Source organism: Apium graveolens, chromosome 2, assembly GCF_009905375.1.
Source record: "Apium graveolens cultivar Ventura chromosome 2, ASM990537v1, whole genome shotgun sequence".
Lineage (NCBI taxonomy): Eukaryota > Viridiplantae > Streptophyta > Magnoliopsida > Apiales > Apiaceae > Apium > Apium graveolens.
In genome coordinates, this window is record NC_133648.1 from 69,263,307 (window position 1) to 69,279,116 (window position 15,810).

Genomic DNA, 15,810 nt, shown 5'->3' on the forward strand with positions numbered 1-15,810 from the left:
GTGACGACTCATGTCAAACTTCATGTATATTAAGTCCATAAAATAAACCATCTTTGTTCAAGTTAGTAAATTTAGTATATATCAGTTATTAAATTGATCTTATAAAAAATAACAAAAGTATTTTATTGATATAAAATATTATGTCTTGTTGAACAGATATCCTGGTCAGACTCATATTTTAAATTGACTAAATTTACGTAGTGAATGGGTTCACATGACTGAATGATGAATATCTTTAAAAAAAATGAGCCAAATTCCTATTCAAATTAAGCTAAGGTATTTTAAGATTTTTTTTTAAGAAATTGGGTGAAATTATGATTTCGAATTCAACTGAAGTACACCGACTCTACATAGTCGTGACCATATATATATATATATACATTTATGCAATTCTATTTTCGGGAAATTAAAAAAAATACAGGAATTTGTAAATTTTAATTTATATAAAAATATTTTAAAACATATTTTTAAACATAGAAGTTAGTAATAAGTAAGGTACAAATTTGTTAATGAATTATATTTGAACTCCAAAAATAAACCAGTAATTATGTTTAAAATTAGATAAAATGTATCAGACATATTATATTTATGGAGAAAAATACAAGTGATAATTTAGTTAATTATTTAAAAATATTTGGTGAATGAATATGCTGAGTTTCGATTTTCATTAGTAACATTTTTTAAAAGACAATAAATAAATGAGCAAATTTGTCATTTAACGAGAATAAAATGTTTCTCTAATATTATAGTCATGTTGGGCTATTATATATAGAAAAGAGGACTATTGTTTTCTTTTCCTTTTGTTGATTAACCTCAAACAAACGCCCACTTAATTAAACGAGTTGAGTATTATATGAAACCCGACTAAATTCGGTTTAGAATTGGAAAATTCGGCATGACTAGTCTGTAATTATATTAAAAAATTCAGAAATTTTATTTTTAAATTAATGAGTTTGCAAGTATATCTAACAATCTCGACTTGATTATCTTGCCAGTAACTTGACATGTTATTTGAGCTTGTTTAAATTAAACAAGGGATCGACTCGTTTAAAAATATCCGAAATCGAACTACTTAATCAGATCTAGGGGACTAACTTGCTTTATACATCCTTTTTATTTTCTTCATTATTTATTGTTTATACTTTTTTATGTCATATTTATTTATTATTAGAGATTGTAATACATGGGTCGTTAATTTATATGATTTAATAATCAGTTTCCGACTTAAAATGAGTTTTTTTTTCAACCCAATAGAAAATTACCCAATTTTTCCCATTTAAAGTGCTTTGATGTTTGATCAGTCGATTAAGATGCTGATCATTTTCTCATTTTTAAAAGCTTTATTTAGTTAATCTCATTTTAAAGGCTAGTGGTTAATTTGAAATAAGCTGATGCTTATTGATCCATGCATTACAAATATTTGGCTGATTATATTTGTAACATGAATGAAAAACTCAAGTGCAAATACACTTGGTAGATTCAGCAACTTTCCCTCCCACCAGAAACTGGAAAAATAAGATAACTTGTAAGTTGTAACCAATAATGTCAGCTACTGTGTTCCAAGATTTCCCGACTCTATCAGTGAGGGAAAACCCTTTTACATTATAGTTCAGGGAGGACGACATGGCATCAAAATTAGAAATTCTACATGTGATTTTATCTAAGAAAACAATAAACTTTGTCTAAGAAAAGTATCAAGATCTTTACTGGTACAATTGATCCGAGTGATGAGAATACAGCAAAGACCTGCAAATCATTTAAAACGTAATTAGATCAAACTATCAATATTACCATTCTTATGAACACTTAGTTTGCAGAGAATAATGGTTTCAGATGACTCTATACAGATATTACACAAGTCCCCTTGTTTTTTTTCCTTTCCTTTCAATCTCAATACCAATTTAAGAATCTAACCTTACAAATGTTCGACAATACGAAAAACAAGACAAAGTCCAATTCACTATCAGCAAATATTTAATGCATCAGCATTGCAGTTTCGCTACATGAAGGCATAGTGTCAAGATAAGTTCTACCACTGTGTCTCATGTATATTAGCTACTCTGGTGACCTGATCAGTCTCATAGGTAGCAAATGCAAAACTAGAAATTTACTGTATACCCACATATGTAGACAACTCACAACTGGTCCAGTTCTTCCCTACCATACTGCATTTGTTGCAGCACAATCAATGCCCTCAACATATTGGTAGCTCTTTAAAGCTTGGATAACACTATCTAAAGGTTTCAGACTGTTCTAGAGGTTTAGACGGATATTAATTTTTTTTGCTAAGCTAGACAGATATTATTTTGACTGTTCTAATTCAACCTTATACTGATGTTAGCTTACAAAACAAATCTTTCTTCTCCTCAAGGTTTCAGACTAGTCACTTGCATAAATGAGATGACACAAACGCAGAAAAGACTTTTTAGAGCTTCTAAAAGGCACACCGCTGTGTACTGCATCCACAATCCCTTCTTTATTCTAAATTTACACACATTTAAGTTTTCCGACAGTGACAACCGGAATTCCTTCAGAAAACAATATCCAAAATTTTAAAGCAAAGGCAATGTCATCTAGAGTCCAAAAAACAAGTCATATTATCTGTTTGGCTTCAGTAAATAAATTAATCGTAATATTTTGTGTAATTTCTTATGCATGCTACAAAGCCACTAACTGAACAAACAGGGACAGTGCAAAGTGTACAAGAAAAAATTACAATCACCATAAAAACTCTGGATAAATCTACAAGAGAACTCTAAAGGGTAAACTATGAACAGAAGTCGCCCATACTCATAAAAATATACTACACAAGTTGCCCAATACAACATATTTGCTGTCCGAACCATCCTTTCATGCTTTGAGTGTTTTTATGGCATTTTAAGTCATTGCCAGACCCCGGTGCCTAAATTCCCAATTTTTGTCTAGAAGTGCACGATTTGAGTCTTTTAGAGATCTAATTTTTTTTTTTAATATGCCCCAAGGCAGGTTGAACTATAAGATATAAGAGGAAAATCTAAAGAAAACACTCCCATAGAGCATTTGTGACAGTACACTGCACGAAGCTTGTCAGTGGTAAAGAATAGCCAGTCCACCAGTGACTGTAAAAAACTGCCGGACATAAAAGCAGTAATCAACAAGGAAGAACCACCACATTTACTTGCAGCCTCTCTCCTCAACTGAATCACTGATGTATCTAGTTCAACGGAGTGATATTCTACATACTATATATTCTCATTAAAATATTGTTGACTGTGATTAGTCTCTTGGGTGAGAAATGAATTTTTTATGATTCTTCTAGCCCCACCTTATAAGTTTTCTCACTATCAATGCAAATTTAGCCTCATAGCAGATATCTATTGTGTGGGATAGGCCATGTTCCACTTATGATACTTTATCTAAACAATCAAGTATTAAAGTTGCAGTGTTATAAAGATCGTGCTACTCGCCCGTTTAACTGTTAACATGTCTAGATGGACAGAAACTTCTTAAAATATATTATTTCCAAATTCAAAATGATATAATTCATTTAGAGACATGTGCCAACTTGAAAAGTGTTGCTGATACCTTCACTGACACTGATAAAGTATTAACACTATCATCTGTAAGTACATATACTGTTTTGTCAGCACACATTATCATAGGAAACACCCTCATGATTGAAATGTATAAAAGCATCAGCAGATTCATAATGTTTAAGGCACATAATGAGGTCTTCTATCATTTTCAGAATGAGTATATCATGACGGGCAAACAAAAGAGGAGAGTTGTTTTAGATAAAGCATTTATAGGAATCTTGAAGAAGCTTTTACTTGGACACTTAGTACAAAAGTAAAAAGACAGCAATACAAGATATTCGACAAAAAGGAGCCACGATAATATAATCTTTGTATCAGTGTTTCTACAATATCAAAACCCATAATACTGCACGGGCACTGAACTTCTTAAAGTACAAAAGTAGAGTGTGCCTGCCTAGTAAGAACGGAGAAACTATTAACAATTTAATTGGCGAATTTGTAATGAGTATACTAAAGCCACAAGGACATGGTTGATGACTAGATGCAAAATTTCAGCCTCACCAGGAAAAAAAAACATGAAAAGTTCACTTCAATACACCACTCCAAGGTGAAAACATAACTTACTTCAAGTACAGAGTGGAAAGGATGTCGTGTTCAACAGTGATCAAGACTCCTCCAACAAATCATCTGAATCGGAATCACTTGCATTGTAACCTAAAGAAGCGCACAAAGGTGGTTTAAGTACTTCACAAACAAACATATAACCATGTGTCTGAGGCCATGAAATGCGAAATTATAGAGGCAGATATTGGGATTACCAGGGCGCTTATTGCTAACTTTCCAAACTGAAGATCTAACTCTAGAAGCTCTTGTCATCCATAATTTCGCCTGATTGACAGAATACGAAATAATTATAACAAACAATTATTTTGCGAGTAAAAGAAAGTAAGGACTTAAAACAGCGTAAAACGAATTGCATCAACAAGAGCATCTCCAATAAAGGCACCCTTTAGGGCTGCCAAACATTGCCAACTCACTGTAATTGATAATATTTCACTTTCTCTTCCATCTATGTCATATTGGCACTTTCTATCTCTAATAGTTGGCATGAAAATTAAATCTGTAATACCCTGTACTTTAAAATATTTCAGATATACATTTAAAAGAGCTAAAAATATTACAATTTTGACATGATTTAATACAGGTTATCAATGAGTAAATAAATCATCAAGTGAGCGGGGAAAAAGATTCATAATTAGGTTCAGCTTATTTGTAGAAAAGAATAGAGAATACCAACTTATAAAGCGACAAACAAAAAATATCTAACACAAAAGAAGAGATAAAATAAAAGAGAAAATAAGCGGCCTACTTAAGAATAAAATTGGTATCTAAAAGAATAAAATTAAGTAACTTGGTGCGCGAGTTGTATTAAGAAGTTGTAACTGGTAATTATTTTAAACACTTTAACAACAAAAATTTACACAAAGTTAGGGTAGGACTTGGTGATGGGCGATTAGAGTATACTGTAGAGCATTTTACAGTCCAAACCTAATAAAAACAGTTTTGTGCGTGTTTTTTATATTCGACCTTAGTCATCTGTAATTGCATTAATATTGCTAAATATTCATAAGCTCAAGTTTCATCAAGCAACTTCAAACCAAAATAGTTGATTGCATTAGGGACTCGTTTGGCTTAATGTAAACTATAACTTCCTGGGAACTAGAATGGGTTACACTGTTTGGTTGCCCAATTTTGAAATTCGACAATGGAAAATATAGTTCCCAGGTATTTACACTTAACATCCCACTTACCAAGTTCATCCATGGTCACTAGCATAGCAGTTACATAGTTACAAGTCAATAAACCAAACACTCATTTATAATTTTCCCAGGAACTCTACGTTACTCTGTAACTTAGTTCCATTTAATATCACATTCCTCAAGTAAAATTAGCAAAACAAAAGAAGCCTAGCTACAAAAGTTTACTAAAGCTATATAAAGGGTCATTTGTTGAATACGAATTGTTTATTCGAATTGTCCAACATCACTTTTGGAAGAGGGAAGGGAAAAAGAAGAAATTGGTGATGTATAAGCATCTAATTTGACCCCATTAGTAAGAGACATAATCAGAATTACCCAAAAAAATATCATATAAATGTGGAGTTAGGGCTTTTGAGGTGTAGGTAACAAAAAGAGTTACTAGTCTCACTTAGTCAGCTCAATCTCATCCACTTGTTATCAAATTAGGCCGGTTTCAATGACTATCCACCATCACCCCTCTTCTAGAATGCGCATTCACAAAATTCAATAAAGACACCCAAGTTCTTTAAGAAAAGGTAAACACTTGACATAGCCGGATAGCCCAAACTTCCTAAAACTTAAGCATGTAGTTTCTATACTCAATTATCATAGCAACAAAAAGGGCAAAATCACTAGCATATCACAAGTTCCTAACATCACAATCAAACCATACCTTACACAAGTAAATATAAATTACCTACCAATACATATCAACAAACTAAAAAAAATTGACCAAGAACATGAAGTGAATAAAGATTGAAACTTTAAAGTTAAAGAAAAAAAATTGACCTTCTGGGGATCCATAGGAACACCATAACCAGTATTATACATCTGAGAAACAAGAACTTGCATAGAAAGATCTCCTGATTTTGCTTCTTTGAGTGTTTCTTGAAACCAACGCCTCACACAATCTGAGACCACTTGAGACAAAGCCAAGCTCTTTCTCTCACTGCTACTACTACTCTCTCCCATTTCTACCTATATGAGTCGGACCCAAATCTTTTCTTTAGCAGTTCTAACAAAGCAGTGGCACAAAACTATAGATACAGCAGCTTGGGAAGCTAAGCTAAGCTAAGCAAGGCTGAGTTGAGCTTTGTCTTTTGTTGTTTGTCTTTGTTTGGAACTCTGATTCTTGTTGTATAGTGAACACTATTTTAAATTCTTGTGGGGCTTAGTTATGGGACATTTCCACGTCAGATATTGGCTCAGTATAATTGGATATCTGATTAGGCTATGTTTGTGGGCTGTGGACCTGGGTGAATTAGATACTGGGCTAAAGTACTATTTCCAAATATCAAAATTCAGTTTAATTTTTGATCTAAACTATAAATCCCTATAAACTATGCAAAAATCATGAGTACATGACACATAAATCTAGGTTTTAAATTCTAACTAGTCAGGAGTTCTTTTCATAGTATCAAGTATCTCAGAACATTAACTTTAGCATCGTAAACAACTATGTATGTAACTAATTAACAGTTCCTTATATCAAGTCTTGGCTGTTGCCATGGTATGAAAGTATCTAAAACCTAGTCTTGTTCCGTACTATTGTGTCCAGATCATCAATCAGTTTCGCTCAATCATAGTTTTTTCTTTCAACATTTCAAGTAGTATCACATGGCGGGTGACCAGGATGAAATCCATGATATGGAAGATATTTTTGTGAGATTCAAACTGGACGATGAGGAAAATGGAGGCATTTCATATGTTGAAAACACGGAGGAGCTATCAGAATTTGACGTTCGTTGGTGCTTGATAGGCATATTCTTAACTGATTCACCCATCGACTTCCAGGCTATGCAGCATAAAATGGCTTCTCTTTGGAGGCTTGGGAAAGGAGTCTATATCAAAGAGGTGGATAGGAATCGATATCTGTTTCAGTTTTATCATGAGATTGACATCACAAGGGTGATAGAAGGTCGTCCCTGGACATTTGGAAGGTTCACGTTAATTTTTGATCGTATGAAAGAAGGAGATAACCCCCGTACGATGAAAATTAACAAGCTTGACTTGTGGGTTCAACTACATGGAATGAATGCAGGATTTATGTCACATAGAGTGGTAGTTGATGTGGGAAATTACAAAGGAAAATTCGTCGAGTCTGATAATAATAATTTTGTTGGAGTTTGGCGTGAATACCTCAGAGTTCTTACTACGATTGATTTAAAGAAGCCTTTAAAGAGAAGAATGAAGCTTCGCAAAAGCCAGGATAACCGTACATGGGTGAATTTCAAATATGAAGGAGTTCCCACGTTCTGTTTTATCTATGGGATGGTTGGACATGGAGAGAAATTTTGCGAGAAGATTTTTACCACACCGGTGGAGGAAATTCAAAAATCGTATGGTGTTTAGATGAAAGCTGACCCCAGGAGACGTACACACACAATGTGAGCCAAATGGTTGAGACAAAGTAGTAAAACTCCGGTGAATTTTCCGGCAGAGTCGACGGGGGATGAGGGTAGAGTGATCAGTGCCGAAATAGTAGCAGCTGATGATAAGAATCCCGTAATTGTAGAAAACAGAACAAATGTGGAAACATTTTCAAAAAACACGGGGAATGGAGGGAAAAATAGATTGGATGGGTTTAGTGGAGAAAATATCACTAAAACTGGTTTAGTGCTGGCAAATGAGATATTAATTGAAAAAGATATTGTATCACAAGAGGATGTTGGGCTGCATATTACGGATCAAAAAAGACGCAGAATAGAGTCCAATGAAAGTGGGCCACATGACATTACGCAGCTGGGAGATACTGACATGACTGAGGAGGATAATATAATGGGTTTGAGTCCAAAAAACTTGATTCCGGCAGGATTTGCAAAGGAGGACCGCCCATCATTATGAATACTCTAAGCTGGAACTGTCGTGGGATGGGCCTCCCACGAAATATTCAGTTCCTTACAGATGTGGTCTGTCAAGAAAAGCCCACGATCATATTCTTATGTGAAAGAAGTCGAAACTAGAGTGGGTTCAGTTGAAGTTAGGGTATCAAGGGCTGTTTGTAGTAGAACCTATAGGAAGAAGCAAAGGACTTGCAATGTTGTGGAAAGATAAAGATCAGGTGGAGGTGTTAGGCTTCTCTCAGCAGCATATTGACGTCAGAATTAATATGGATAATGGGGACTATTGGTGTTTGACTGGTTTATATGGAGAACCTAACAGGGCCTGCGAAGGAGAATGTGGGACTTACTTCGTTACCTCGCCAGGGACTCCAACCCACTTTGGTATGTGATAGGTGACATTAATAATGTGATTGATATATGTGATAAGGTAGGTGGATCTCAATACCCTAGTGGCCTAATAGAGGGTTTTAATGAAGCTTTACAAGACTCGGGCCTTATTAATATGAAGCTAGTTGGTCATCAGTTTATGTGGGAAAGAGAGATGGATATTGAAAATTGGATGGAGGTTCGGTTGGATAGAGCTTTGACAAACACAGAATGGCTGAGTATGTTCCCCATGGCCAAACTGTACAATCTTGAAAGTACATCGAATGATCACAACCCAATTTTACTTGTTCCCCAGGTCATCTCAAATGGTCAAACCAAATACTGTTTTAAGTTCAAAAATGCATAGTTGACAGAATCGATGTGTGAAGTTATTGTTCGTGATGGCTGGGCAAGTGATGAGGGAAGGACTATTATGCAAAAAATCAAGGTTTGTAGCCGAAAATTATCCAGTTGGGGTAGGGAGTTAACTAGGAATTTCAGTGGAAGAATCAAAGCCTGCAAACTTACAATGAAGGAATATAGAGGAGGTAGAGATATTGAGTCAACGGGAAGGTATAAAGAAGCTAAGGATGAGTTGACGAAGATTTTAAACCAACGAGAATTGTTTTGGAGAGAGGTCAAATCAACTATGGTTTTAAGCAGGGGATCGAAACAGTAAATATTTTCACGCGTGTGCTTCTACTAGAAGGAGGAATAATCAAATCAACAAGCTTAAAAACGATGAAGGCCAATGGTTGGAATGGGAAAATGGGCTTGGCGATTTAATGTCAGATTATTTCTTAAAATTGTTTGCAGCTTCTGAGATTGATTAGAAGGAGGTGGTGAGCTACTTACCTACGAAAGTTACGAGTGATCGGAATGTTATGCTGCTTCAACAGGTAACGGTGGAAGAAGTCAAACAATCCCTATTTCAAATGAACCTGGACAAGGCGTCAGGCCCTGACGGGATGACACCGGGTTTTTTCCAGATGTACTGGCATATTGTGGGTTGAGATATAGTGAAAATGGTTCATGATTTTTATAGTACTGGAATTCTTTTGGATGACCTGAACAACACCAATATAGTTCTAATACCCAAGAAAAAATGCCCAATTATGGTGACTTATCTAAGGCCAATATCTTTATGCAACGTTCTAGTCAAAATTGTCACTAAGGTAATTGCGAACAGAATAAAAAAGGTTCTTGATCATGTTATTTCAGAAAATCAGAGTGCTTTTATGTCGGGTCGCTTAATATCAGATAATGTGATGATTGCTTATGAAGTTATGCATATGCTGAAGAGAAAAAGACGTGGGAGGGAAGCTTATATGGCATTAAAACTCGACATGAGTAAGGCTTACGATCGCATTGAATTGTGCTGTCTTGAGGCGATGCTTATAAAATTAGGTTTTGATAAATGGTTGGTTCACCTGTAAACTCGGTTTCTTATCACATTGTTCATGCTCGAAAGGAAATAGGGCCAATCTATCCGAGTAAAAGGTTACGCCAAGGTGATCCCCTATCTCCGTATTTATTTCTTCTCTGTGCCGAAGGGCTATCAGCTATGTTATACAGGTTTGAATCTCAGAAGTTGATACATGGGGTTAAGGTATGTAAAAGGGCACCTAGTATCAATCATATGCTCTTTGCTGATGACTCGTACTTATATTGCAATGACGAGGATAATGATGCTCAAAGAATGATAGAAATCTTGCAGAAGTTTGAGATTACTTTGGGACATAAAGTAAATAGAACAAAGTTGTTAGGAAATGAATAACACACATAGAGGAGGGGGGGTGAATGTGTTTTATTGTTTTTGGCTTTTCTTGAATGTTTATGGTTGATCAAAATAAATTAAATCTTATAGTGAAATGCGTTCATGCAAAAATTAAACTTGCAGAAAATAAAGAACATATATCTTCAAAACTCACTTAATTTTATATTAAAATTAAGACTGTTTTGCTACAAAATTTCTAGGCTCTTTACTGATAAAGAGCTTAGCTTCTTCTTGAGAGTGTTACAAGAAATTTGATCTAAATTGTTACAACTGACTTAAGGACCAGTGTTAACTTTATAATTCAGTTAACTGTTGGTTTACACAGTGTACAATAAGACATACTATTAGCTTTTCTAAACTGTCACTTGTCATTTCTATTTATAGAAAAGTAGATCTTCCATTTCTGGCTTAGTATATCTTTAGCATCCTGTAATAATTTTAATCTCCCTCTGTTAGTTAATCTTTACCATTGATCTTGCACATTCTTCAAGCTGCTTTTTGTAGATTTGTCAATCCAGCTGTTTAGATTGTTTGTTGATTGTTTATCTTGAATATTGAATTGGTCTGTGATTTTGTACTTTGAGAATTTTACTCGAGATCTCCAATTAGGCATATAGAGATCTTAACATCTCGATAAGTATAATGACTTATCGAGATCTCTAATGCTCTAGTGAATTTGACTTGTAGAGGTCTATGAGTTCTTGAATGAACCTTTAACTTGTCGAGATCTATCAACATCATGTCTTCACTTTATCTTGTCGACAACTTAGAGTTCTATGGTGAATTTTGACTTATTGATATCTCTGAGTTCTCTAGTAGACTTAGACTTATCGATAACTCAGAGTTCTCTAATGAATGTAGACTTGTCGATAACTCTGAGTTCTCTAGTGAAGAAATGACTTATTGATATCTCCAATCTTCATGTCTTCTTGACTTGTCGATATCTCACTGAGTTCTCTAGTAGCTTTTCTGACTTCTCGATAAGTCATTTGGAGTTCTCGAATGACTTCTCTATAACACCAAATCTATGACTTGTAGAGATCCTGACTTAGAGTATTTTTAACTAAACAGATTTATTTAACTCCAAGCTTCTTTAAAATTCTTCTGAGGCATGATCTTCTTCCAGATAGAATTCTTAGGCTTGATACTGTTTCAGGAAAAAGACTCCAGTCTGCTTTGCATTTTTACAGACTTTAAAGTGTTACAAGTACAAATACATACTAAGATAACAATACAACTTAATTAGGGTTGGCGGAATGTCTTAGTCTTGTTAAAGTACATGCATGTCTTTTACAATAATCTCCCCCAATTTTTGAGAAGATTGCTTAACACAAATTCATGCTTGTTAACAAGACTAACCCCAAGTTTAAAATGATGGAAGATAAAGTTAATACATAAAGCTTGATAGAATTATAACTTGTACGACATAAGATTCACAATATTCAATGGTTACAAGTATCAGGTAAAGACAATTTTTGTGTCTGCTTCTTCTCTAAGTTTATCCTTCAAGTGGTCAAGAATTTTAAGTCCTTCTATGATAGGTGTTCCACTTAGAGCTTCTACAAGTTTTTGTCTTGGTGCCTTAGGATAACCATTGTCTAGAAATTCTATGCAGAATCTTGAGAATCCACTAGCTTTGATGTTTAGAAATATGCCATCTTTGGAAATTTTGCTCTTCCTTTTGCTTTCAACTCTTCAGATCTTTTTATGTACATATCTATTTCTTCATCATGCCTCCTTCTTCTTTCTTCAGCTTCTGCCTCATTTCTTTTCTTTGTTTCCTCCTTTACAATCAACCATTCAGCTAGAGCTGATCTCCATGCCCTTGTAGCAGTATCCTTGTCCTTTAGCAAACTTATCAATCTCTTAATTTCTGTGGGAGCCAAAGAATTCATTAACCTTTTGTTTAGAAGAGTGAATGTACCATCCTTAAAATAAATTCTAACTTCTCTCAGGGATACAATCCAGACTCTAACAATTTCCTCAGCTATATGTTAGAAATAGTCTTCATCTGAGGTGCACCAATTTAGAGGTAGAGAGTCAGACTCTTTAAAATAATTCCAGATGGCCCTTTCAGTGACTTCTTCTTTCTTTGTAGACTTGACTTTCTTAGATTTTCTCCCAACATATTTGTGCTTGAATTTTAGTGAAGGTTTGGCTAAAGGTAGGGTTGTCATTCTCTTGAGATTAGTTTGGCTTGAGATGATTGGAATTTTTAGGAAGGAGTTGGCTGTTTGTTTGTACAGAATTTTTGGCTTTGAGATAGTTGATGTTTTAGGTTGAGCTGAGGTTTGAGCTGGATGTGTTTGGATTTTTAGGGTTTGATATGGTTCTGAGCCATTATGAAGCTTTTTGCTTCCCTCTCACTTCTCCTCTTCTTTTCTTCATCTTTCTTGTCATCCTCCTTATTCTTCTCTCCACTCTTGCTGCCAGATGGCTTACTGAATTGACTTGGATTTGAGCTAGAAGGATTTTGATCATCTTTCTTCTGCTCATCATCATCCAAATCATCCTTGTTGATATGTGTTTTGAGCAAGTTGGCTTCTGCATTATCCAGATATCTCCTCAGTAGCTTTATCATTTCCATATCATCATTATTCTTGTTCTTTTTGTTTTTTACACCAGTTCCAAGAATCATGACAAGCTTCTTATTACTCATGACACACTGTTTGGGGATATTAAAATATTTGAATTTTTTGGTGTTTGGAAAGATGTATGCTATACCCTTGCTTGGCTTAGATATGCTTCAGGAAAGGCAGCCACTTGAGCATTTCTCAACTCAGTTAATAGCATGGTATCTTCACGAGTTACAACTTTAACTTTATTGTTGAAGATATCTAATTCAGATGCCCTCCTTGAGGCAAGGTAATTGAGGGACACCTGCATACATCTGTCTGTCCCCGAGTCATTTGTATTGATTACTATTTCTCTTGTCCAAAAAGTTGTCCTGATTGACCATGATCACTCTTATGAAATTGATTGTCTTGTCCAGGGCCTTTTTGTATATGAAGTGATTGTTGTTGAGAGAAGCTTTCAAGGCCTTGAGTAGTTCATCAAACTCTCTGTTTAGACTAGGTCCTTCAACAGCCCTAATAAGTCTCTCCATGTCAAGATTAACTTCTTTAGACAATTTCTTTTCAGCACCCTAGACTTGTTGTTGAGATGACCTTGATTGTACCAATCTAGCCTCTATCTTCCCCTTAGTCTTGTTCACAGGCATAAGGAGGGGAGTAGGAATTTCAGGCCTTACTTGTTCAGGTAGAGGAGGTAGTGGTATGTTGAGTTTGGGCATGATGACTCTTAAGGCTATAGAGTTTTGCATTTGAAGATGCTTATGGGAGTCCACCAGGGTTTGGATATCTGTTTGTTGACTCTTGACAAGAGATGTCAAGGCTTGAACTTGTGCAGTAAGAGAAGAGTTGGAGTCTTGCAATGCTGTGACTTGACCTTGTAGAGACTGAATTTTTCAGATTTGTTGAAGTGGATCCAGACTGATAAGAGCTACTAGATGTGCCAAAATGTTCTTCTACAACCTGTTTGATCCCTTCCATTAGCAAAGCTGAAGGCTTATATCTGCTCTGGTGAAGTTGATCCAGCTGGACCTTGGTCTCATTTGAGTGAGTAATTTGTTGCTGGACCATTGTATGGAGATAGACGAAGGATAGTTTGAGGTTTTTGGCTTCCTTCTCAATAGAGTCAAGATCCATCCTAGCGATTTACTTAGTAAAATGCCTGAATTTAGTAGAGATCTGCTCCTGAGATGGTGTGATCTTGTCCATTTTCTCATTCACCAATTTTCAGATTCTATCTTCATGGCCAGTAAGCTTGATTTCAAGAGCCTTACCAAATAGATGAAATGCTTTGAGCTGAGCTTTGTATACATCTGTGATGGCATCATAGACAGCTTCTGGACTCAAGTCTTTTGCATTGCTGCCCAGAATAGTAACATACTCTTCCCTGAATCTGGCCAGAACTTGATTCATCTCTAAGGCAAAATCATCAGACATCAATGCATCCACATTTCCATCTTGGTCAGCATGATTGACAATTTTCTCCTTTTGCTCCTCAACCTCTTCATTGTAAGCAAGCATAATAGCTTGTTAGTCATGGTTGCTCATATTAGAAGTCGGGAGATGCTGTGAGATGTTGGCCAATCCAGATATCTGCTCTACTAGGAGATCATCTACAAAAGCTGGTTGAGAAGCAAATTCTTGTAGCCAATAAGAGAGTATGTGAGGTTGTTGAGGTTGTGAGGTGGATGGTTCATCAAAAACACCTGTGACTGGGGTCACAGTTTGACTCACATATTGCTCTGTGGTTTTGACAGTGTGTTGTTCTCCACTTGTAGTGGAAACCTCCAGTTAAATTGGAGGGTATTTGACTAGGTTACTGTCATGTACACCAGCCTCAAACCCTTGTGTGTCTTACAACATACTGGCACTTGAATGTGCTATACTTGCCTCCCCTAAGATAGGATTATGGGCAATTATACTCCTAGCTTCAACTGCCAAGGCAATTTCTGCTAGGGTTGTGAGGGGAGTTATCCCTACATGAGGAACCTCCAATTGAATTGGAGAGGATTTAGCTAGCTCCCCCTCAGGAATACTACCCTCAAACCTATCAGTCTGTGAAGACTGTTTTGCAAATGAAGGTGCAATAGAAGTATCCATGTGGTCTTCAGTAAAAACTGATGAATCTCCCATATTTGTGATGGTGTCATCAAGGTCTACCCCATCATGTAGCCTCTCACAATCTAAATGGAGTGTTTGGGTGGTGAGCAAAGCTTCTTGAGCTAAGTCACTTGATTTTTGTTGTAGTTGAGAAGTGGATTCAAGTGGAATTGGAGTAGAAGAAATATGATTCATAAGAATTTGGTGCTCAGTTGTGAGTGTTGGCAGCTTCCCCTGAATAAATGAGGGGGCTTCAAGAGATGTGTCCTCACAGTGTGTGCCTTCCTTGTTTCTCCTATCATACACTTGAATTGCTTCTCGTGCTGGCTGTGCAGACTCACTACTGGTTGTTTTTACAACTGCATCCTGTTGAGAGGATGCAGAGGTGGCTAGAGTGGTCAGCTCAGGTTGTTTACTCCTTTTGGATCTTTTGACCAGAGGTGATTCTTTTTCAGCTATCTCCTCAATACTCTCAGTTATATCTGTTAGGTTTATCCCCTTTCTCTTATTTTTACTCACCTCATCCTTTTGAGATGATGAAGCGGGTGGTTGCCTAGCTTATAAAGGTTTTGAAAGAATGGTTGTAGCTTGGGAAGATCCATGTTGGTGTTCCTGTGCTTGTACTTCAACAGGTTCAGGAATCATAGCTGAGCTAGATTGTATGTTAGATCTCATGTCAGGCATAGGATAAGGATAAGTCCTAAACCTCTCAAACATAAATGGAGTGATTTTCAGACTTACATTTACCTTATTCTTTATAGTAAGTGAGCCAAATATTATTTTGGACACTTGTTTACAATTGCCTATTTTTGTGCTATCTATTCCATTCAGTAAGTGTGT

The 15,810-nt window shown here is 35.8% G+C and overlaps 1 protein-coding gene across 1 annotated transcript; it reads right to left on the minus strand.

The window, feature by feature from the left end:
• Positions 1-1,514: 1,514 nt before the first annotated feature.
• On the minus strand, positions 1,515-6,450 carry LOC141707512 (uncharacterized). Its single transcript, XM_074510709.1, has 4 exons — positions 6,104-6,450; positions 4,334-4,403; positions 4,140-4,229; positions 1,515-1,746 (listed from the first exon to the last, which is right to left on the minus strand). The coding sequence occupies exons 1-3, from the start codon at positions 6,284-6,286 to the stop codon at positions 4,180-4,182; spliced, it is 303 nt and encodes a 100-aa protein (XP_074366810.1). The 5' UTR covers positions 6,287-6,450; the 3' UTR covers positions 1,515-1,746; positions 4,140-4,179.
• Between the last annotated feature and the right edge of the window lie 9,360 nt (positions 6,451-15,810).